Source organism: Oxyura jamaicensis, chromosome Z, assembly GCF_011077185.1.
Source record: "Oxyura jamaicensis isolate SHBP4307 breed ruddy duck chromosome Z, BPBGC_Ojam_1.0, whole genome shotgun sequence".
NCBI lineage: Eukaryota > Metazoa > Chordata > Aves > Anseriformes > Anatidae > Oxyura > Oxyura jamaicensis.
This window is the reverse complement of record NC_048926.1, coordinates 65,763,290-65,785,813: the sequence shown is the minus strand read 5'-3', so window position 1 is coordinate 65,785,813 and position 22,524 is coordinate 65,763,290. Positions and strand designations below refer to the sequence as shown.

General features: G+C 36.0%; 1 protein-coding gene across 7 annotated transcripts in view; it reads left to right on the top strand.

The window, feature by feature from the left end:
* Positions 1 to 22,524, top strand: part of DMXL1 (Dmx like 1) — an 88,218-nt gene that overhangs the window by 48,626 nt on the left and 17,068 nt on the right. For 5 of the 7 annotated variants that reach the window (XM_035309307.1, XM_035309311.1, XM_035309309.1 and 2 more), the window contains exons 21-34: positions 336 to 433; positions 1,125 to 1,290; positions 2,092 to 2,344; positions 4,016 to 5,106; positions 6,293 to 6,484; positions 7,681 to 7,757; positions 7,974 to 8,101; positions 9,759 to 10,007; positions 10,396 to 10,509; positions 17,170 to 17,333; positions 19,708 to 19,847; positions 20,171 to 20,256; positions 20,806 to 21,007; positions 22,269 to 22,386. In XM_035309307.1, coding sequence (XP_035165198.1) covers positions 336 to 433; positions 1,125 to 1,290; positions 2,092 to 2,344; positions 4,016 to 5,106; positions 6,293 to 6,484; positions 7,681 to 7,757; positions 7,974 to 8,101; positions 9,759 to 10,007; positions 10,396 to 10,509; positions 17,170 to 17,333; positions 19,708 to 19,847; positions 20,171 to 20,256; positions 20,806 to 21,007; positions 22,269 to 22,386 — 3,078 coding nt within the window. The remainder of the gene's footprint in view (positions 1 to 335; positions 434 to 1,124; positions 1,291 to 2,091; positions 2,345 to 4,015; positions 5,107 to 6,292; positions 6,485 to 7,680; positions 7,758 to 7,973; positions 8,102 to 9,758; positions 10,008 to 10,395; positions 10,510 to 17,169; positions 17,334 to 19,707; positions 19,848 to 20,170; positions 20,257 to 20,805; positions 21,008 to 22,268; positions 22,387 to 22,524) is intronic. The other 2 variants (XM_035309312.1, XM_035309310.1) reach the window with 1 other exon arrangement.

Below are 22,524 nucleotides of genomic sequence, written 5' to 3'. Positions count from 1 at the left end.
ATTGAGTTCCCATCACTGGAGACGTGTGTATGTAGCCCCAAGGAATATGGTTTAGTGATGAGATGTAGTAGGTCAGGTTGATGGTTGGAATTGATGACCTTGAAGGTCTGTTTCAACCTAAAGGTTTCGGTGATGAAACAATAACAATGTGTTGAAGCAGTAGTAGCTTCACATGTTCCTATCTCAGGATCCATCTTCTCACTCTGGATCTGTGTTAAATAGAACATCTAAACTGTGTGGGGCATGGGATACCAGAAGCAAGAGGAACCCAAGCAAAGATTCTTTTAAAATCTTGTGTATGTATTTTTTTCCCCCTTGTTGAATTGTCTTCACAGGTAGCTAAAGCAGCCTTTCAGCGTAACAATGATCCGCTTGATGCAGCCATTTTTTACCTTGCGATGAAAAAGAAGGCTGTGATCTGGGGACTATACAGGTAGGAGGTATCCTGTATCTTAAATGGAGTTTCTTAACAGTCTGGTATAATTTGGGGAAAAATGTTGAATGATGGTGATTAAAAAGAAACACAAATGTTAGCATTGGAAACTGAGATCCAATTTAGTAACTTATTTAGAATTTGAATGGGTAGTTAATAAGCTTCTTGTATTTAATGTGGTAATTTAGTCATTTCTAAAGGTCAATGCTTTCAAGTTTTAGTCTCAAATCTACTGTAATTTCATTCACTGCTTAATTCTGATTTACTGCTCGTGGACTGCCTGTGTTGTTTGGAATGACATGGATATCCTTAAGAAATGGGACTTTAATTATGAATTTTACCATAAATTCAAAGGACTGTATTAAGCCTGTCTTTCAAACTGGCGTTTCATAATAATGTTCAACTTTGCAACCTTTCTAAAAAGTAGTTTGCAATGTGACTTGTTTTGAATATATCACCTGGGGGAAAAATAAGTTTTTCTGTGTTTATATGAAGCTAACTAAAAATACTATTAGTTTTATACTTACTAATGTTTTTGTTAATTTATAAAAACAAAGCCTCCTATGCTCCCAGTGCTCCCAGCCTCTGCATTTCTTATTGACAATGTGTAAAATTCTACCGACATCAGAAGAAATCAGGAGACAAAATACATATGATAAATATATTTTTGTCAATTATGTTCAATATACAGGTCCCAAAAAGATACTAAAATGACACAGTTTTTTGGAAACAACTTCACTGAGGACAGGTGGCGTAAAGCAGCATTAAAGAATGCTTTCTCTTTGCTTGGCAAACAGCGTTTTGAACATTCTGCGGCATTTTTCTTGTTGGCAGGACACTTAAAAGATGCAGTGGAGGTAATAAAATAATGAACTTTTTTTTGTTTAAGACTGATACATTTACCTAACTTACCAGTGTATTGAGTGTGACTGAAATGCGTGAGAAATTTGCAATTTAAATTAGCAATTTAAATTAGTATGACCCCTGAAGATTTCAGTCTGTTTGCTCTTTCCCTCTCTCACCCCCATGTGTATTAATGGCATAAAAATCCTTGATCTTGATCTAGACATTTTGATTCTGTTTTATCTCTCAGGCTAGTGATGTTAGGTTCATGGCTGATTTCTCTGTAATAATATTGGGAGGGCTAACTTGCTTTTGGTTTCTCTGTCCTGTCATGTACGAAGAAAACGTTGTTTTCCATTGTGAGGTTTCAGGTCTGAAAATGAAGGCTCTTTGGCAGTGGTGTGATTTGTCTCCTAGAATCATTTCACAAAATAAAAATATTTCCAGGTTCTGCTTATAAGACTTGAAAAACTGGGAGGGAATGTCTCTTTGGTAGTGAAGTGTTACGTTCTGTAGAGCTTCTGAACCTAAAACATTCAACTTCAAGATGTGGCACGTACACACTGACAATGAGACATAGATACCAGCTGATTTCAAAGATCTAGTGATGTGTCAGACTTAAACTGAAGAAACGACAAATCAGCTCTTTTATATCATTGTTGGTCACAGTTATTAAGCCTGCTTTCTGCTAATTTTTTATTGAGTTGATACATGTATCTCAGTCTGAATGTATTCTTATTTCCTGCCTTCTGATTGTTTTAACCAGAAGAAAAATTAGAATGTTTGATCTTCTAACTATACTTATTTTCATTTAGGTCTGCCTTGAAAAATTGAATGACATTCAGTTGGCTCTAGTAATATCAAGACTTTATGAGTCAGAGTTTGAAGTGTCTAGTACTTACAAATCTATACTCCAGAAGAGAATTTTGGGAAGTGTCTTTCCTGGAAAGGAGAGCTCAGGAAACATTTACTGTGATCCTTTTCTGCGTAGTATGGCTTACTGGATTTTGGAAGATTATAGCAAGGCTCTTGACACTTTGATTAAACATTCTGTTGAAGATGAAAGAGGTAAGAATGAGTATTTTGATTATTAGGTTGGTTTTAACTATCTATTCATTTACAGAGTATTAGGGTATAGTCTGAATGTTACCAGGTACTGCACAGTTGCTCATCATTTCTAGTAAATAGGTTGATGTTTTTTATAGTAAATGTGATGACTGTGTTGTTGTTATCCTATATGGCATGAATGGGTTCTTAATTTATCCTTTAAGTATGTGAACATCAGGAAAATAAGAATGACCCTACAGTGGTGCAGCATTTCCACTGTTTTTGCAGTAGCATCTTCAAGAGGAAGAGACTAACTAACTTTAGTAGGAGCTCTGTCACAACCTAGGAAAAAATTCCTGATCACGGATCACATAGTTACTTATATAGCAGAGATGTGAATACATGGTGATTTGTAGCTTTTAGTCCTTAGTAAGATTGATTGACCACACTGATAAAACTGCCATAGAAAGGATTGTTTTGATATTTATGATACAAGGAAATCCACATGGGGCCTGGAATACTGTATGAGATGTATAATGTAAGTCTCTTAAAGTGGATTTTCCCCCTGTTCAATTGCTAGCTTTATAGACTGCTTCTATTAAGCAGATGGATTATTTCCTAAAGTTAGTATTCTCAAATAATTTAAATGTTTCAAGTCCCTAGCAGTTAATATGATAGCTGGCTTCTGTCTTCTCTACTGAGAGAAATTTGAAAGACTCAATCACCAGAGCTATGTAATTCATCTTAAAAACTGATTTCAGTGGAACTTTAATACTTAAAGGTGATTTTAAGCAAATGAGTAATACAGTGTTCAGTTGTTGCCATCTTGATCACATACTCCTGCGTTTAATCATTTTTAAAGGTTACTAATTCTTTAATCAATTTAGAGTCTTATTTGTGGTATTTTGCATTTTTTTATTATTTAATAGGTGATCTTTTATGTACCTTTTCATATTATCTGTAGTGTTTAGTGTCATAGCTCCTGATAGCAGAAACAGTAAGGATATATCTCAGCTAACCTTGGCTCTTTGAAGGTTGTGAATTGTCCTGTGTTGATGCTACTAGCTTTTCAGTGATTTTCTGAACATTCGTTCATAAAGTGTCAGCATAAGATGGGAAGTTATTTGTATAACATTATTGTGCTTTTGAACATGAAAATTAAATCTGTACAAGTTGCACTGCTGTATGCAATACTGGTATCAGTATGTGTAAGTGTTATGGACTCCGCAGTTTTATTTAAAGTTGCATTTTGTTAGGAAGTAGTCAAAAATACTAATCAAAAACTTATTAAAGGACCTTTTTTTTCCCCAAGTAAAAAGCTTTAGTAGGATGGAACATCTTAATGCCAGTTATTGGTGGACACTTCAGAAATTTGTACTACCAACAAGACTGTAGTATCCTTTGACTGCAGTAGAACAGGCCTAGCTTCAAATAAAAGAAATGGCTTTTTTTTTTTTTAATTAAAATAATAATAAACTTCTTAAATGCTCTCACTCCAGCTTCTCTTTTTAGTGATTAGGTTTGACAATGTCCTCCCCACTTCCCATTGATGCAGGTGAAATAAGTGGTAGAATGAAGTCAACAACAGAATGAATATTGAGACCTAATAGTCTTCTGATTAATTTAGAAATTTTCAGATGTATTATTTCATGTGGAATTGTAGATTTCCCTTATGATGCAATATCCTTTCAGATGAAGGAGATGGCTCATCAAGTTGTAACCCTGCAGTGTTTAACTTCTACAACTACTTAAGAACACATCCTCTCCTGTTGAGACGTCATTTTGGCTCTTCTGATGCCTCTTCTACACACATTTGCCTGACAGTGGAAAATGGATTAGCTGACAAAATCAACCTAGGTGAAAGACGACTTTTCTTCACCACAGCATATGCTCATTTAAAAGCCGGTTGTCCTATGTTGGCCTTAGAAGTGTTATCAAAGATGCCCAAAGTTGTCAAGAGGTCAAAGCCATTCTGTACATCTCCTAGCTTAATGGATACCAGTAAAGATTACTCACCATCTTCTCCAGTTAAAGAGCTGGAAACAAAAGATCAGGCTTCCAGTATTGATTGGTCACAGCCTGTATTGAATGGTCTAGGGTCATCTTCAGATTGTTCTTCAGGAAAACATTCAAGTTCAACTCTTTCATTTGACTGGAGCCAACCAAGTATAGTATTCCAAGATGAAGATTTGAAACTACAGTCAGACAGTGATGAAGGTGATGAGAATGAAGATTCCTCACTGGTGATGAAAGAGCTAAAACCTCTGAAGAGAGGTGAAAAGTCATACGAAACAAGCTCTAGCTACACAGAATCTTTCAGTGCAATTGATGAAAAAGATATTCTGAGCCCATCAGAAGATATAATTTCAGCACAGCTGAAGTTTAGAGCATGCTTGAAAATTCTTACCGTAGAGCTTCGAACACTGTCCACTGGTTATGAGGTAGATGGTGGGAAATTGAGGTATCAGCTTTATCAGTGGCTTGAAAGAGAAGTGGTAGCTCTTCAAAAGACCTGCGATTATAGTGTTGAAGTAGAAGAAATACAATCAGGAATTAACATGATGACAGAGGAAGTTGCATTACATGAAAATACTGAAGACTTAGCTGACCAGCAAAAAGCCATGCTACAGAAAGAAAACTTTCAGAAAAGACGTCAATGGCTTCTGAAATACCAGTCTCTCTTACGAATGTTCCTTAGTTACTGCATACTTCATGGTTCTCATGGTGGAGGTTTGGCATCTGTTAGAATGGAATTAATCTTGCTACTGCAGGAATCTCAGCAGGTATGTGGGGAAAATCAATTTGTGTTTTCTCTGCTTCAGAGATGTAGATTTTTTCACTGTTTCATATTGCTGTTGAAATTTTCTTATTATAGAATCATGGAATCATTAAGGTTGGAAAAGACCTCCAAGATTGTTTGGGCTAAGCATCCCCCTACCACCAGTATCACCCACTAAACCATGTCCCTAAGCACCACATCCAACATTTCCTTGAACACCCCCAGGGATGGTGACACCACCACCTCCCTGGACAACCTGTTCCAATGCCTGACTATTCTTTCTGAAAAGAAACATCTCCTCATTTCCAACTTAAACATCACCTGGCACAACTTGAGGCCATTCCCTCTAGTCCTATCGCTAGTTACCTGCAAGAAGAGGCCAACCCACAGCTCCCCACACTTCCTTTCAGGTACCTGTAGAGATCAATAAGGTCTCCCCTGATCCTCCTCTTCTCCAAACTAAACAACCCCAGTGCCCTCAGCTGCTTCTCATAGGACTTGTGCTCCAGGCCCTTCACCAGCTTCATAGCCCTTCTCTGGACATCCTCCAGGGCCTCGATGTCCTTCTTCTAGTGAGGGGCCCAAAGCTGAACACAGCACTGGAGGTGCTGCCTCACCAGAGCCGAGTACAGGGGAATGATCACCTCCCTGGTCCTGATACAAACCAGGATGCCGTTGGACTTCTTGGCCCCCCAGGCCCACTGCTGGCTCGTGTTTGGCATCAATAAGCACAGCTCCTTTTCCTCTGCACAGCTTTCCAGCCACTCTACCCCAAGCCTGTAGCATAGCACAGCATTGCTGTGCCCCAAGTGCAGGCCCCGGCACTTAGCCATGTTGAACCTCATCCCATTGGCCTCTGCCCATTGCCCCACCCTGTCCAGGTCCCTCTGCAGGGCCTTCCTACCCTCTGGCAGATTGACACTTCCCTCCAACTTTTTGTCATCTGCAAACTTACTGAAGGGTGCCATCAATTCCCTCATCCAGATCATCAAAGATATGAAAAAGGATGGGCCTGATTGTTTTTATAGTATATACTTGTTTTATTATAAATGTAATGCTTTGCTTTCTGTAGATTATGGATTTCTTTTTGTTATTTTAGAACTTCCTTCCCTTCTTAAAAGTTTTGTTCACTTTAGGAGGCTCTACTATCATTTTGTGTGTGTTCATGTATATTTCTTGCTTGTTTTTAGGAGCAGTCAGTACAGATACCATCCACACCTCTGCCAGAGCAAAGCTCCATACCTCTCCTATTTGCTTGCACGGCTAGTGTCAGAACAGTCGTGGCTAATCCATTGTTACATCTTGGTAACTTAACTCATGATATTTTACATGCCATAATAAACCTTGATTCGCCACCTCATCCAGATACTCAGAACAACAAGGTGCGTATTTTTTGCAGTAATTTGGATTGCTTTTTTGTCGTTGTCCAGTTTAAGTCATGAATGTTTTTCTGACAGCATGAAAACTTCCTGCTATTTCTTCCAGGTAAGTGACAAAACCATGGAATGTAAATATGTTCTGCTGTAATATTGATCTTAGGCTAAAAATATCACTGAATTAGTAGACTGACCTCTTTCAGGACTGGACGTTTGTCCCAGAAGACATCTGTTATGGAAAAGATGTTGTACTACACCACCAGCATCACAATTAGCCATGTCACAATTAGCTTTCTGAGAATACAATAATAATTTCTGTTATATTAATGGTAAACTCCACACCTTCGGTCCTAGACCTAAATAAAATTAAATTTTGAGGTGTAAAAATTGATTTTCTGCCAGGTGCAAAGAACTCAAATGCTTTTGTCAAACATCATATATGTTCATACAGTAAAATATAACTATTTTATTTTTAAGTTAAGTTTCCATAAGATTTCTTCTGTACTTAGACTGAGACTGGAACCTAGACCCAGCCCTTAAGGTTACATCTTTCCTGCAGTTTTACGTGTGTTAAGTTTTACTAGGGATTTATAGAGAACACTCGAGATTGATTGCTCAGTTCCTCATCTGTGCTTAATTTAGGAGGGAACAGACAAATAAGTTTTTATAATAATTTTTAACTGAACCATTAGGTCAACAGATTCTCTAGCTCTATGTAAAAATGGGTTTTGCAATACATAAAATACCTATGAACTATGACAAAGATAATTATGGTCATTGTGATACTGAGTACATTGTGTGTGTCGGAGACCTGTACAAGAGTTTGCAAAAAGCTAAGATGCAATCTTCATTATGAAGCACAGCATTAGTAATTGTGAGCCAACATATTAACATGCTGTCTTAAGTATAACTCAGATCTGTTTAGTGGTTTAAGATGGTGGTGTTTCTTAATAGAAGACAGTGCAGCTAGAGCTGAGCTTTGATTATGGGTTGTTGGGTTATATGAGTTTCATTGAAAAGTGAATTGACCTAACTTGAAATTAATTATGAAGAGAAGGTGGCTTTGTTAATGATTTTTTGCCATCAGTACTTGTATCTTCCACATTAAGTGCCACTGTTACCTATCTGTATGCATTAAATGCTATGATGCTAACCACTGTTCATCTTATGTGTAATACATTCTATAAATCTGTGTCTTCCAGATATATGTAATGCATACCTTAGCAGCATCACTCTCTGCTTGCATCTACCAATGTCTTTGTGATGGCCACAGCTACAGGTAAAAGGTCTTTGAGAAGCACTTTTTAGAGAATAGTAAAGATACAGTTTCACTGTACTGTGTATGCAATGCACAGAGCACTGACTGGAAAGCAGTACTCACATCTGCCTACATATAGCAAGGGTTATGACTTGAATAGTTTTAAACCTAACTGTGTGGGTTGAGGGTTTTTTTTGTTTGTTTTAATAAATATGACATCTTGTTTATGTTTTACAGCTCATTCCAAGCAAATCAGTTCACTGGAACAGTGTATCAGACAGTGCTATTAACTCAGCGCCACTCTTTAAGAACAACAAGCTTAGAAGAAACAGTGACTCCCAATACATTGCCTTCTCAGTGGCCAGGTATCAGTTGCTTTGTTTCTTTCTTAATGAAAACTTAATTGTGTGAATCCACTCTTTAAGAGCATGTAGCCATGCGCCAGACTTTCTACTAGTATGTGTAACAAAATAATGGTAAAAATAAGCTCTTACAATTAAAGATTATCTTCAGTTTTAAAAATCTGTAAGCTAGTAATTGTGTTTATTCCCTAAGTTGAGTTGTTTGATGCATCTTTTTCTTACTAAAAATTGTTAGCTGGTCCTCTAGTAGAGGGCCGCTAAACTGAAAGTCTGGTGAATTATGTACTATGCTCTAGTTGCTCCCCTTGCTGGCAGCAGGTCAATCTCACTCCTTTTTACTCTTGAAAATGACTTGAAAGGTGGTATTAGCTTGTGCTCCGTCTCAGAATGATTGTAGCTTAGGTGCAGCTGTAGAGCTAACCTGAAACTATTGAAAATGATAAGTTTATAATAAATGATATATATTATACAAATATCTGTAAAACCCTCATATAATTTATGGTAACAGCCCATGATGAGATGAAACTGTACCAGTCCTGTTAGAGAGTGTAAGCTACATAAAATACAGCTGTTTGGGCTTCAGTTTACAGCAGTAACTTCAATGTAAACAAAACAAAGAAATATGTTTTCATATTATGGGATTTAATTTCACATTTAAGAACTCCTTTTGAGAACCTCATATAGTGTTTGTGTTTGATGCTATGTTACTTCAGCCTGTCAGCTTTCTGTCCCTATATCTAGAGATTTTGGAGAGAAATCAGCTTGCAATATGTGTGCTCCTTGTTTCACAAGTTGCAGGCTTAAAATTATAGTGAATGATACAAAGAATGTAAGCAGTTGTGCTTATAGATAATGTCACCTTGAACTGATTTCTCGATTTTTGAATAACTTCACACACTTCAGTGTGTGCAATTGGAAGAGTAACACATGAGCTTTAGCTTTGGCTATGGCTATTTGTGTTTTCACTTATATATGCAAAGTAAGACAGGTAATGCTGTATCTGAAACTACAACTGTTTGTAGGGGTATAAAAACACAGCAAAACACTTAATGGGTAGTTTAAGTTGACAACCATGATTTTTGTATGGCTTTACCACTGTTAAGTGGGAATACAGCATTTTCAACACAGTGGAGTTAGGTGTGTAACTGGTGAAATAAGCACCATAGGAAAGACAGTGGGAAGATTAATATTTTTATTTTAAGTTTAAGAATTTGATAGTGTATATTGAATACATTGTGAGGCTCTGGATTAAATATAGAAAATAAAGATAACATTTTCCTGAAAGAAATAAGGAGAAAAGAGAATTTGAGACACAGGGAAAGGAAGATTCATGCATATTAAATCTGGCAGTGTTATATTTAAACAAAATTTGAATTATTTTTTCTTATTTTTTTATCTTTTTGTTGAAAAGTTGTTAAGTATATCGTCAACCGTAAGTCCAAAACATGAAGCTGAAAAGCTGTGACGAACTGGTAAAAATATAAGCGTGTCACCCCTGCCTCCTGGAGGTTTTGATTTCCTCACACTTAGAATTTTCAGCAGTAGAAGGTAGTAAATGATATAAGTGGTCATTCAAAATAATTAAGAAATATGAAAATAGTCAAGGGTGAGTTCTCCCCCCATTGTGCACACATGCACACATTTTTTCTTGTTTTGACAGGAATAACAGCTCTAGTACGTCTCTTAAATTCTGCTGGTGAGGAAGCCCACCCAGGGCTCACAGTTTTACTTTGTGAAATACTAACTGCAGTCTATCTGAGTCTGTTCATCCATGGCCTAGCAACACATTCTAGCAATGAATTGTATCGAATTATGGCTCATCCACTTAACAACAAAATGTGGTCTGCTATCTTTGGAGGAGGAGCTCATACGCCCAGTACAGGACAGCTGCAGTTAAAGACAAAAACTGGTTAGTATTTGTATTTGTTATATTTGTGTGTGTTTTTTTTTTGATGTTGTTATAAATTATTTGACTGCTGAAAGCTTAAGAGTAATTTCTTTAAACAGTTTGTGTTCAATAATAATACAATATGTTTTTAGATCTGCAATGAAGAACAAAGAACTAAAACTATGAACATGGATATTCTGTAGAAGAGAATAGGAAGCAGAAATGAATGGTATTGAAATAGTGTTTTAGTACAACTGCTGTAATATTAGGGGTTAAATTCATCTTACATAGAAAATTTTCTATACTATTATGACCTAGTTTTTAATGTTCATTTTAAAGATTTCCAGTTCTGTCCTAACAGGAATATATTCCCATTTTACAAATACAGTATGTTTTCTCTCTTTGGCAGGTAGGCACTTCTCAATGCCTAGCCCACATCAGGTAGTAGTGTTCTCCATGGAATGCGTGGGGTTTTCCAAATCCCTAACTGCCTTCAATACTCATAGTCCTACCAAATCTTCAGGCAAGATACTAGATTTAGTACTAGGCCTCTACATGCAGTTTGCTATGTGTGATTTTTTGCATATGTAGAAAGAGAGAAAAACTTCTGTTTGCAAGCCATGACATCAAAATTTAAAGTGATGTTTTGTAATGATAACAAGCAGTTGAATTGGGCCTTTAAAAACAAAAACAAAAAACATTAAATTGACAGTGTTGTAGTAATCTTACTATACTTCCTTTGAAATCAGTTTTAAACAGTTATTTTGACCATGGTTTGAAATGATCAGAAGTGTTTCATATCTTTGTTAGAGAGCTGCTTGTTTTGCTTCATGAATATAAGCATTATTATGCATGTGGATTTCTAAGTGTTCATCTAAACATTACAAAGAATAGTGCCTTGATGCTGTTTAATTTTGATAGTCTGAGAACCCTTTAGGAAAGCAAACAACCTTCAAGTTTTAAATTTGGATAATAAATTATCCAGAATGAACAGATTTCTACCTTAAGGTAGTTGGACTTACATAAAACCATGAGCAATGATCATACATATCAACTATCATATCTACCTTTTTTATCTACATTAATCTACATTTATCTATATTAATCTACTTAAACCATGGTAACTTCATACATTATATCTGAATATATGTATATATATTGTAACTTATACTATATATAAATTATGTATTGGTTTTATTGGTATCATACGTTACATATAAAAATGTATTATGAACTTACATTTGAGGAAAATAGATGTTTACATACAGTTTTTACTAGACATTTAGAAAAATATTTACAGAGTAGTGATATTTAATCAAAGTTCTCATTCTCATTGTAGATCAGATCAGTTTTCTCTTTGGAATTTAATAAATATTTCCAACTGACATTTTGTTGAATATGTTCACCATATCAGGATTGCATAGTTGGAAACCAAAACTGGCTTCTTTTATTGGCAGTTCTAAGTTTCTTAGGTATTGATAACTGTATACTGAGGTGTTTTAATGTTGCTACTACTGTTTTGAAATTGAGGTAACTGTCTTTACATAGCAAGATAGCCTGAATGCTTCTAAAGGCCTGTCTACTTCATATTTTTCTTAGAAATGACTGCTGGCTGTCTGATTGCAGGATTAGTAAAACTGTTGCTGGAAAAGTCAAGAAGCTGAAATTGAAAATAAATATTGATTTGTAGGGACAATCAGTCACTGGGAGAGGGAACTAAAAGGGCTGAGGAATCTTGGGAGTTATTCAATGCTTGAATAAACAAGGCCTAGACTAGCTTGACCTAAGCCAGTCTTGTTTTGAACATGGGGTTGAACCAGTGGCCTCCAGAGGTCTTTTCCAACCTATGTGATTCTCAGATTCCAAAATCCTATTATTTGTTTTTAATGCATATTTGTCTAGAGCAAGTAGGGAATGATTGAATACGTAGAACCCCAGTAAGCAGAGCAATCAGGTTTAAATCAGATATATTTTTGTGCCCTTACTGTCGGCCTATTTTAACTCTGGCATTCAGTATTGAACACTGAGAATTGAATCTAGCACTTAATTTAGATTTGATACAGTGTCCTACTTTGTGTATAACTAGGTTATTTTTATAAATTTATTTTTATATTTTTGTGACATGTTTTCACTCTCAAATGGAGATCAAAAGCCAAAAAATCCTAATGCTAAGAGTTCTAGTTAGATAACATTACGTGATCCTACACATGTCCAGCATACATCTCTCCCTGTCTCCATCAGTTCTATCGCACTTCCATCTGAATGTGGTTGTTAATGCTAAAGGCTTCAAACTTTTTTTAAAAGGTCATAGCAGTATGTACGTAGCTGGCCAATAAAGTTGTCGTGTGATTTCCCTTGCTGTCCATCGCTTAAGTTAACTTTAGCATACAGTCAGATTTGGAAGAAACTACCTTGTAATTAAATATTATCTCTGTTATTAGGATTTTTTTAGTCACAAAGTAAAAGAACAGGACCAAAAAAAAAATAAAGGTCTTGGTAGTCTTGTAAAATCCTGACCTATGTTCAGAATTAGTTTAGTGAAAAACTATCACTCCATTTCTTTTCACAGTAAGGATAGAAAAAACATAGCAGTTCAAATACTTCCTTATGTTAAACTTCTCAGCCACATTTCTTGTATTTGCAGTTGCAACAAAAGAATTTGACAAACGAAGTTAACGTTTGAGAATTCCCATCCTTTTTATGTCTTAAAATAGTGGATATATTATGTTTTCAAAGAGGTAATTAGCATCTGAAAAATAACCTTATTATTTGTTGTATGAAATAGCGTCAAAATCATGTTTCCTATACAGTTTCTTTCAAAACAGCTGTGTAACATAAATCTATATAGAGATGGTACTTTCTCTATAATACAGAGGGTTCTTAAGGAAAAGTTTGAATTCTGCTTTAACAGTTAGAAATCCATAGTTTCATTTCATATATTCAATTATTCCATGCTGCAAGAATACATTAAATGCATAACTTCTTCCAGACTGAATATTTTGCAAAGTATACTTTATAGAATTAAAGTCATTTTGGGTTTCAGATGTAGAAAAGACATTGTCAGAAATTGGATAATATGTGACTGTTAGAAAAAGTTAATGTTCTCTGGTGATGATGTTAACTTTATAAGCAACTAAAAAAGCTTTAGCACAAATATTATTACTGCTATAGATGGACTCCTGTAGGGAGAAATGATAAACTTTGTCACCTCTTACTATAATTACTTGCTTAACATACCATAGGTTTTGAGAAGCAGATGAGCTTATCAGAATGGTACTGAGCACTTCATTACTTGTGTGGCCTTTCTATTAATGTCTTCGTCTTCTCGCTATTACTCTGTCTCATTCTTATTTCAGCCAGCCATTAACACAGATTAGAAGTTGGCCTGAGGTGTGCCTTGTGACGGAGCTATCTAGGCTCAGTAGAGAAAGCCTCACATGATCATAACAGGAAAGGCCTACAAAGTATGTGTATGCTACAAAGCACTTCATTGTGCTTATCTAACTTTTTCAGAGGTTTGTAATCACCATTTATTAAAGTGCCCGTAAGATAAATAATCTATTCAGAAACATGTGAGATGTTAGTGTATAATTTCAGTTTTTCAGTGAATTGCTACTTCTTAAATGATGCATAAATGCAGAAAAAAAGTCTTGTGCACATACACTAATCATATAGTGCACTACAACTTGTTTACTATAATCCTATGAAACTTAATGACTACTGTCAAGTGCTAATTTGTTAAATTCATCAACTTGGTTACTGGAGCTGCGTAGGCCAGGGCTGTTGTCCATACATAAGCATATGATGGTGAAAACATCAGAGTCTGTAACCATGCAAAGTGCAGATTCTCCTTAGGTTTGGAGACAAAAATGTTCATCACTGTAGACTTTCACTAGGCTGCTGTTGACATGGGCATTTATAGTTTTCCAAAGTATTACAGGAATCTGTGAAGGGCTTTACATTTAGGAAAATGATTCAAGGTGAGATTCAGAATCAACATTTTTGTCATGTATCTGCCAGTCCACCTTGTTTTGGGCTTCAGCAGCGCTGACAATTGCAGTCAAGGTTGATGCTTATTAAAGAACTTAACTTTATATCTCTTTAAGACTTGCATTTTTCATAGCACATTTGGGGTGTTGGTGCTTGATGCATGCATTCAATCTTCAATAAGGCACAGTATGTCTGACTTGCATTTTATTTTTGGGGGGAAATTGAAAGAGCTCTGCCTCTTTGCACTTCCTGAAGAGGTGGAAAGGAGGTGACATGGGCAACAGAATATTGTTGCATCTGTCAGATCTCTGCAGGAATAGAAGCATTTTACTTGTTGGAAAGATTCGTATTTTTTTTGGAAGATAACATTAACACAACAGTTGTCTTATAATGGGACTGAAAATAAATATTTTGAATACAAAATAGATGTAAAATTTGCAAATGAATATAAAAGGTGATCTGAAATCCTAAATGACGAAGATGTTTAATAAATTTGTTAGTTTGCATAAAGTTTTTTTGAATGCAGAAAACAGATTGGCATCAGCACTATGTATTTCTAACCACTCAGATGATTGTACTTTCATTGCCTTTAATATTGAATTATATTTTAATGGGCAGCCTGTGGTAGTCTAAAAAATAAAAAGAATAATCCAACAGAGTGGAAAGAATACTGTTTTGAAGTAAAGCACTTGCTTTTTGAAATCTGCTTACAAAAACAATCTGCAAGCATATACTTGCTTATTTCTGTATCATGCAACACTTGCTCCTTATCTTTATGCCTAGTGAGTTTCTATTTTTTTTTAAGCAATTGCTAATATTTCATACAGAGTAATGCATGTGCATGCTCTTTGTTAGCTGATGAGCTTTAAATAATGAAAATGCATTGTACTGCAGCTGTAATGTTTTTGGCTTTTAATACAGGTAAGTGCTTTTCTAATAATAGCTGTTACAGGAAAAAAAAAGGATGTTACAATAAAGTAGTACAAAATATTTAACATATCTCATATTTACAAAATATTTAACATAACTGTTAAATAAGCACTGTTTTTCCTTTGTCCAAAGTGTTAGACCTTCTGTTTTCAAGTCACTGGAGTACCTGCAAGGGTTCTGAAGGAAATGATCTTTCAAGCATTTATCAAGACTCTAAACTCATCTGTGGATGAAAACAAAAAGCAAGGGTGTAGGAACTATTTACATGTAGTAGCTCCCTCCAGACATACAAAGGGATGCTGGCTCTTCATGAGCCATCTCCAGATTTATTACAGGAGAAAGTAATTTCAGAAGCTTCTGTGGAAGTTAGTTTTGTGGTCCCTAGGCAGCAGAAAGAAATAATGGAATTAAAGCATAAATCACATTTTTACTTTTGTGATGTTCATATTAGTAGCTCATATAAACGTGTCTGGCCTAACATGTTGAGAATCGAAGTCAGTGATAATGGATATCTAATCACTCAGTCAGCTCTTTTAGCCTGTGGATCTGCATGTCTTGTAACCTTGTCTAACTACTGCTGTTGCATCAGCCAAAGACTTAAGCCATAAGGCATACCCTGTTCCCCTTATTTAGTAGAGGTGTTTAGATATGATCTTTTATGACTAGTGTTACTACCTAGTGTTATTGTTACTGTATGGAAAAAAAAAATGAATGAAAGGTTTTTATCTCCTTTTTTTTTTTTTTTTCTCCAAGTGAGCAAAAAATAAACCAAGGGATGGTGTGAAGTGAGTGAGTGCTTAAGTAGCTTTCATGGTTCTTTGGGGTGATACAGTTTTCAACTCTTACCTAGAAAAAGGGGATTTGGAAATAGTTAAGAAAAAAGTAAATGCTTAATACCCATAAGACACATTGCAAACTGTGTTTATTTCAAAAAGAAGTTCAAAAAATTGATTCCTTTTTCATCTTAATCTTTTAACTTTGTTAGGTAAAATAACGTTTGATTGCATTGTATTTTTCACCTTAGAAACTAATATACATGTATAACATGCAGAACTACTATATATGTATCTACTTTAAAGTTATAAGCAAATTTTACAGTCAAGTACAAAACAGATCCAAGTCCACCTGGTCTGTAACTGAGGATGAATTAAGGGCACCTTGTTGCATCACATCTCTGTAATTCCCTCTCTCCGTCCTCCCTTTCACTACAGAAGTGTTCTTTAGAGCCAGACTACTAATTTATTGCCTAAGGACAGTGATAATCTATATCGTTCCTTCTCTACCTTCTCTAAGGCTTTATTGAAATACAGTTCACCTACTAAGAACCAGAATGATTTCAGGTTATTAGATGGTTTTGTGCCTCTTTTAAAGTAAGCCATTAATTCTGTTTGTGAAGTTCATACTTCTTGATTAACAAGGAGAGATCTGAAACAAAGCCTGTGAATTTTTGTGTCGTATGACTGCATTAAGACTTTTCTGATAGTCTGAATAAGCTGTTTCGTTGAGTACTCTAATCCTTGAGAATGTCATTCAAAGAAATCTCTTAGATGCTCTTTATTCTGAAAAAAGTAAATGCTGGGGGAAGTGAGTAGACCCCTCAGCTCCTAGGAATTTTGTTACAAGAGTATTATAAATTACTAGTTTTTGCAATTATTCCCTGTTTAATAAGGGATATATTGAATTGTATTAGTTAAAATGGAACCTCTCATGTTGGCTGGAGATATACATTGTTAGGACAAATAGATACATCAGAATTGCACTAGTTAGGAGAAATTACAGACCTCCTCTGGAAGGAACAGTTGGTTAAAATTTGGAGGAGGAATGGCAATCTGGAGTAGGTGTTTGCTCTATATATTCTGGAAGACAAGGCTGTTTGTTGGCTTGTCATTAAAAAAAAAAAAAAAATCAGTATTCATTAGCACTTATAGTGCCTATTAAGGTTTAGCTTTGTAATGTTGTTGCTTGAGCCATTATATGTGCATCTGTATTAGAAAACTAATGCAGTTATGCATACTTTGCTATGCCATATTGTTTGTATTGGGAGGATGTCCCTTTGTGCAGTTCCAGTTCTGGATTAGTTCTGCATATTTGAGGATTAACATTCTCTATGCTTGTTTGTTACAGAAATGTTAAGATAAAATTCTGAAAGGTTATAATGCAGAAGTTTTTTTAAAATTATTTTCTATTATGAATCCCATTATTAAAGGTAGTAGGGAAGTAGAACAGACAGCCCTAAGCATCATGTACTTTTTTTCTCCTTTAGATGATGGAGAGAAACAGCAAAAACGTTTTAGGCTTTCATCAAAAACCTCTCCAAAAGAGAGTTCTCAGTCACCTGCCTTGCCTTTAGTAGATCAAGAATCTCCATCCGACAAAGAAAGATTTATTCCTCCTGAGCTTAGTATCTGGGATTACTTCATTGCAAAGGTAACTTTTGGCTGTTACAAAAGTTTAAAATCTTCTATCACTTCTGCAATTGTATTTTCTGCTTAGTCTTTGTCCTAGGTATCAAGTAAGATGCATGACAAAAGCCACTTGTTATTACTTGCATTTCATTTTTTTCTAAAATATTGCCTATAGCTATTTTTTAAAACAGCTTTCTTTTAAAACTGCTGTTACAAAATTAGTTCTTACGAACAAAATAATACTATATACATTTAGAGTATAGACATGTGGGTTAGCTATTCTGATGAATGAGGACATGTGAGAATTGCAGAATCACAGAATGGTGAAGATTGGAAGGGGCAGGCCTCTGGAGGCACCTTGTCCAACCCCTGTTCCAGCAGGGCTACACAGAACAGTTTGCCCAGGACCACATCCAGGTGGCTTTTGAAGATTTCCAAGGAAGAAAATTCTGCAGTCTCTCTGGGCAACCTGTACCAGTGCTTCATCACCAACACAGTACAGAAATGCTTCCTGACATTTAGGTGGAACCTCTTGTGTTCCAGTTTGTGCCCATTGCCTCTTGTCCTGGCACTAGTTACCACTGAAAGCCTGGCTGTGTGAAAAGAGCCTCTTTACACCCTCCCTTCAGGTATTTTGACAAGCCTCCTCTTCTCAAGCTGAACAGTCCCACCTCTCAGGCTTTCCTTGTAGGAGAGGTGCTCCAGTCCTCCCATCTTTCAGTCCCTTGACCGTCTTTGTGGCCCTATGCTGGACTTTCTCCAGTATGTCCACATCTCTCCTGAGCAGCTTTTTTATCATCTATTTAAAATGCATTAAATAAACTTGTATTTTTATTAGAAATCAAACTACATGGTCTTGTTTCATGTTTGCTGCCTGAGATCTCTCTGTATAGAAAACTACCAGTTATTATGGAGTGCTATGGTGCATTTCTGTATCATGTATTAGCCATATCAGCAAAGTGAATATGTAAGCAAAATTTTAGGAGCAAGGAGAAACAAGAAACTGCAAGTAATGAATAGTACACCGGGGCACTGACTGTATGGTTGTCATAAATACTGAACCCTTTAGGCAGGGGATAGGATTTTTCTTGTTCCTTAGGCTCTGAGCCCTTGGAAGAGCTGGGGGGGGGGGGGGGGAATGCAATTGTGGCTTTGGCTTTTCTCTGACAAATGTAAGTTTTTGCATCCTACGTGTGTTTTGATGCACCTGATGTAAAAGGAAAGCGGAATAAGAATTGTAAAAATGTTACAATGTAAAAATGAAAATCTTCATTTTCAGCATTAGAATTTTGAATAATGTAAAAAATAATAGTTAAGGTATGCAGTGTTTATCTTAGAATGGTACCTGTTCAGTCTCATTAGGTGGTCTCAAACCTGCTCTTCACTTATAGTAGGAGGAGATTTGCTCCCCCAGACCTCATTTCAGGTTCAGGGACTAAAGGAATTTGGGAAGCCTGACTGCCAGTGAAGACTGAGGCAAGAAAGTTGTTGAATACCTGAGCCTTCTCCATGTCCGTTGTTACCAGTCCACCCTTCCCATCCATCAGAGGGGACACACTCTCCTTTTCTGACCAACATACCTATAGAATCCCTTGTTATTCTTTGCATCCCTTACCAAGCTCAGTTCCATTCATGCCCTGGCTTTCCTGATCTATCCCTCCACATTCGGACTGCATCCCTGTACTCTTTGTTCCCAGGCCACATGTCCCTGCTTCCACTGCCTGTGCATTTCTTTATTGCACCTCATTTTGGCCAGTAGGTCCATGTTCAGCTGTCCCAGATGTCTGCCCTCCATGCCCGCTTTCTTACACAGGGGGATGGAGAGTTCTTGTACTCTAAGGAAAACATCTTTAAAGAGTTTCCAGCTCTGTTCAGCTCCCTAAGGATGGTGTTCCAGGGGATCTCATCCACTAGGTCTTTAAACAGCTTGAAGTTTGCTCTTTGGAAGTTCAGGGTCCTGATTTTGCTCTTAGCCAGGCCCATATTCGTCAAGATCACAAACTGAACCAGGGCATGGCCACTGCAGCCCACACTGCTTCCAGTCTCAACCTTTTCACCTGCATTGGTGAGCACCAGGGCCAGTAACACTTCTCCTGTGGTTGGTTTGTCTTAATACCTGGATCAAGAAGTTATCCTTAGCACACTCTAGGAATCGTCTGGATTGCTTACAGCCTGCACTGTAGACTTCCCAGCAGACATCTGGGTGGTTGAAGTCCCCCATTTAGGACAGTTAACCTTTTCATGAGGTACAAACTCCCCATATTACTAAAGTGAGTAAGATGAGACATCTGCTTTTTTTATAAAACATTAAATATTACTGTGATCTATTTTTAAAAAGATAATGTAAAACGTATGTTGGGTAGAAGATACTCAAGGAATATTGTGTAATTTTTTAGCCTTTTCTTCCATCACAAAGTAGAGTGGAATATGATTCAGAAGAGAGTCAGGAAAGCGGTGAAGATGATGATGATATTGATGGAGATGTGTTTGCATCAAATTCACACAATCAGGAGCATTCCAATTCAAATTCATACAGGTGAGTAACTTGTTAGAATGCAGGGTCTTCTGCAATGGCTAGATTTGCATTTCTGGCCTTTTACTTTTGAGATAATACACCGGTTACTTGATATTTTCTGGAAGTGCATTATCTAGATTTATTAGTTAATTTTTCACAATGATTATTTTATTCATTAATACATGGTACAGTGGTCTTTCAATTTAAAATATGTATAATATTCTGAAATACTGTTTGTAGTTATCAACAATTTATCATGAGGATTTAAAGCATTGAAAAAATGTAACTGAATGCATGAAAAAAATAATTTTCCGATTGGTAAGTGACTTGTATTTTCTTCCTAGTTGGTCACTGATGCGACTAGCAATGGTTCAGCTGGTACTTCACAACCTGAAGATTTTCTACCCTTTGGCTGGACATGACCTTTCAGGTAGTAAGCAACAGAGTTTTCTCTTTGTATTTAATGGTCATGTTTTGAACAGTAAATATGTTTGAACGTTATTTTTAGTCCTGAAGTTTTTTTCATAGTTTGGGATTAAATTCTTCTGATAATGTTTACCATAATGTTTTATTTATGAAATAACATTGTGAGTGGTTAAGAGGAATGGGTGAGAAGGAATGCCCAGCAGTTAGCAGGAGTCTCTGTATACTTGATTTTTTCTATGCTTCTAAGTCATGCAAGAATGTTTACAATATTTATTTCTTGGTAGAAACCCTATATTTTTTGTAATTCAAGTTACATCATTCTTACCACTTGTTTAATTTCTGTTGGCCTTCTAGAAGGCTATTCCTTTATGTAGCAGTGGTAGCACAAAGCAGTTAATCTGTGCAAATACTTGCAATTGTCAGGCTGAAGTTTGAATAAAGCTTACTTTTGGAGATATTTGAAATCCAGTTAAGCATTCAGCTGTGGAGTTGTCTACATTGTGGTTATAAGGGAGAATTAGGGTAGTTTATTATTGTTTACATGTCATTCTAGAGCTTCCAGTTAGCTCCCCAATATGCCATGCAGTTCTGAAAACACTACAGCGCTGGGAACAAGTTCTTCAGCGACGTCTTGAGCTATATGGTGGTCCACCTCAACATTATATTTCAGTTCATGCTTCTGAAGATGCTCTAGCTGCTGGTCCTGCATTGCTTCGCCATAAAACTTTACTTGAACCTACAAACACTCCATTCAGGTGAGTTTAATTTCTGTAAATGCTGACTATAATATAGTAAATAAATGAAGTGTTGTGTTGTCAGTGCATGTGATAGGCCATAACTTTGATAGCAGTGTCATGGTAGTTTCTGCTGTAATCCTTTGTAAAACTGTGGGTATGCATCAGAATTCATGCACATCTGGTACAGAGCAAAACTAGAAGAAGCAGTCAAAGTTTCTAATTTTCTTTTTAAACCAGTAACAATATGGAAGAACTGTGCTTGACAATAAAATTAAGAATACCAAATTTGTCCTGAGATGATAATTAAGGATGAGTAACAATTAAATAATTGTCCCACCTTTAGAGGGAACAAAATTGTTCTTGTCAGTATTTTTTTTCCTGAAATCAAAAAAGAAATATTTAATAAATTGCATTGTTATGATAATTCTGCATAATTACATTTCAGTCAGAAGATTTTCTCAGTTTTTTAAACGTTTTCTTAAAAAGATTTCTGCTGCCTTAATTTTACTGTCACCTTTAGTTTCAGAATCAACAGATAGTCTGGCTCTTTATTGTAAAGTATTTCAGGCTTGTCACGCTTCATTTTAGTAACTTGCATTGATTAAAGATGACCAGCTTGATGTGTATCTGCTACCTGGCTTTATTCTAAAATCATAATTTAAAGTGATTTAAGTGTTTTATGGGTTTGACTTACCATTATCAGCTGTTTGTACTTCCAAGTTTTGCTTTGCTGTACAATTTCCAGGGATAAGTATCAACATTCGAAGTCTGATCTGAATCTACAGTCCTGTTTTTTATTGTTTTTGGTTGATTGATTGGGTTTTGGTTTTATTTTTATTTTTTTTTTACCAAAAAGTCATGATTGTTTCAGATGTTGCATAACTGGTAATGTGTTTCTGGAAGGAAGTGTTAGTCATTCATTGTCTTTGTAGTAGAAGCACTCAGTGGCAATAAAGAGAAAAAATCCATGTTGTGAAGAATGAGGTGGACTAATTTAAATCTGTATATTGACTTTATTTTTGCATAATCTCCTACAGTGATTTATCTCAGCTGCCCGAAGATAGGAGGTTAAAATGCAACGTGTTCTTTTCTTTGTTGTGTTCTTCCTACTCTCTCATGTAGGTTTATCAGGAAGATGGTACCAGAGTGTTTGTGGATAGGTGTTTTATGGTGTTTAGCTGTAATTTTGCCTTAGTATTTCTTCTGACTATAGTTTGATTAGAATATAAGTTATTGCCATGTCTCCTAAGTATGAGTAATACTTAATTTTGTTCTGTAGATCTAACAGTCATGTTGCCCTATCTGTGAAGAGGCTCTGGCAGTACTTGGTTAAACAGGAAGAAGTCCAGGAAACCTTTATCAGAAATATTTTTACAAAGAAGCGATGCTTAAATGAGGTTGGTATGGCATATAGGGTACATAAAATGTTGCAGGTAGCTTTCTACCTTAGTTATCTGTCTGGCTTGTTTGATTTCCAGAGTATGAATGGATAACCAACTTGGCCCTAACAAAAAAAAAATACAGTATTTTTTATT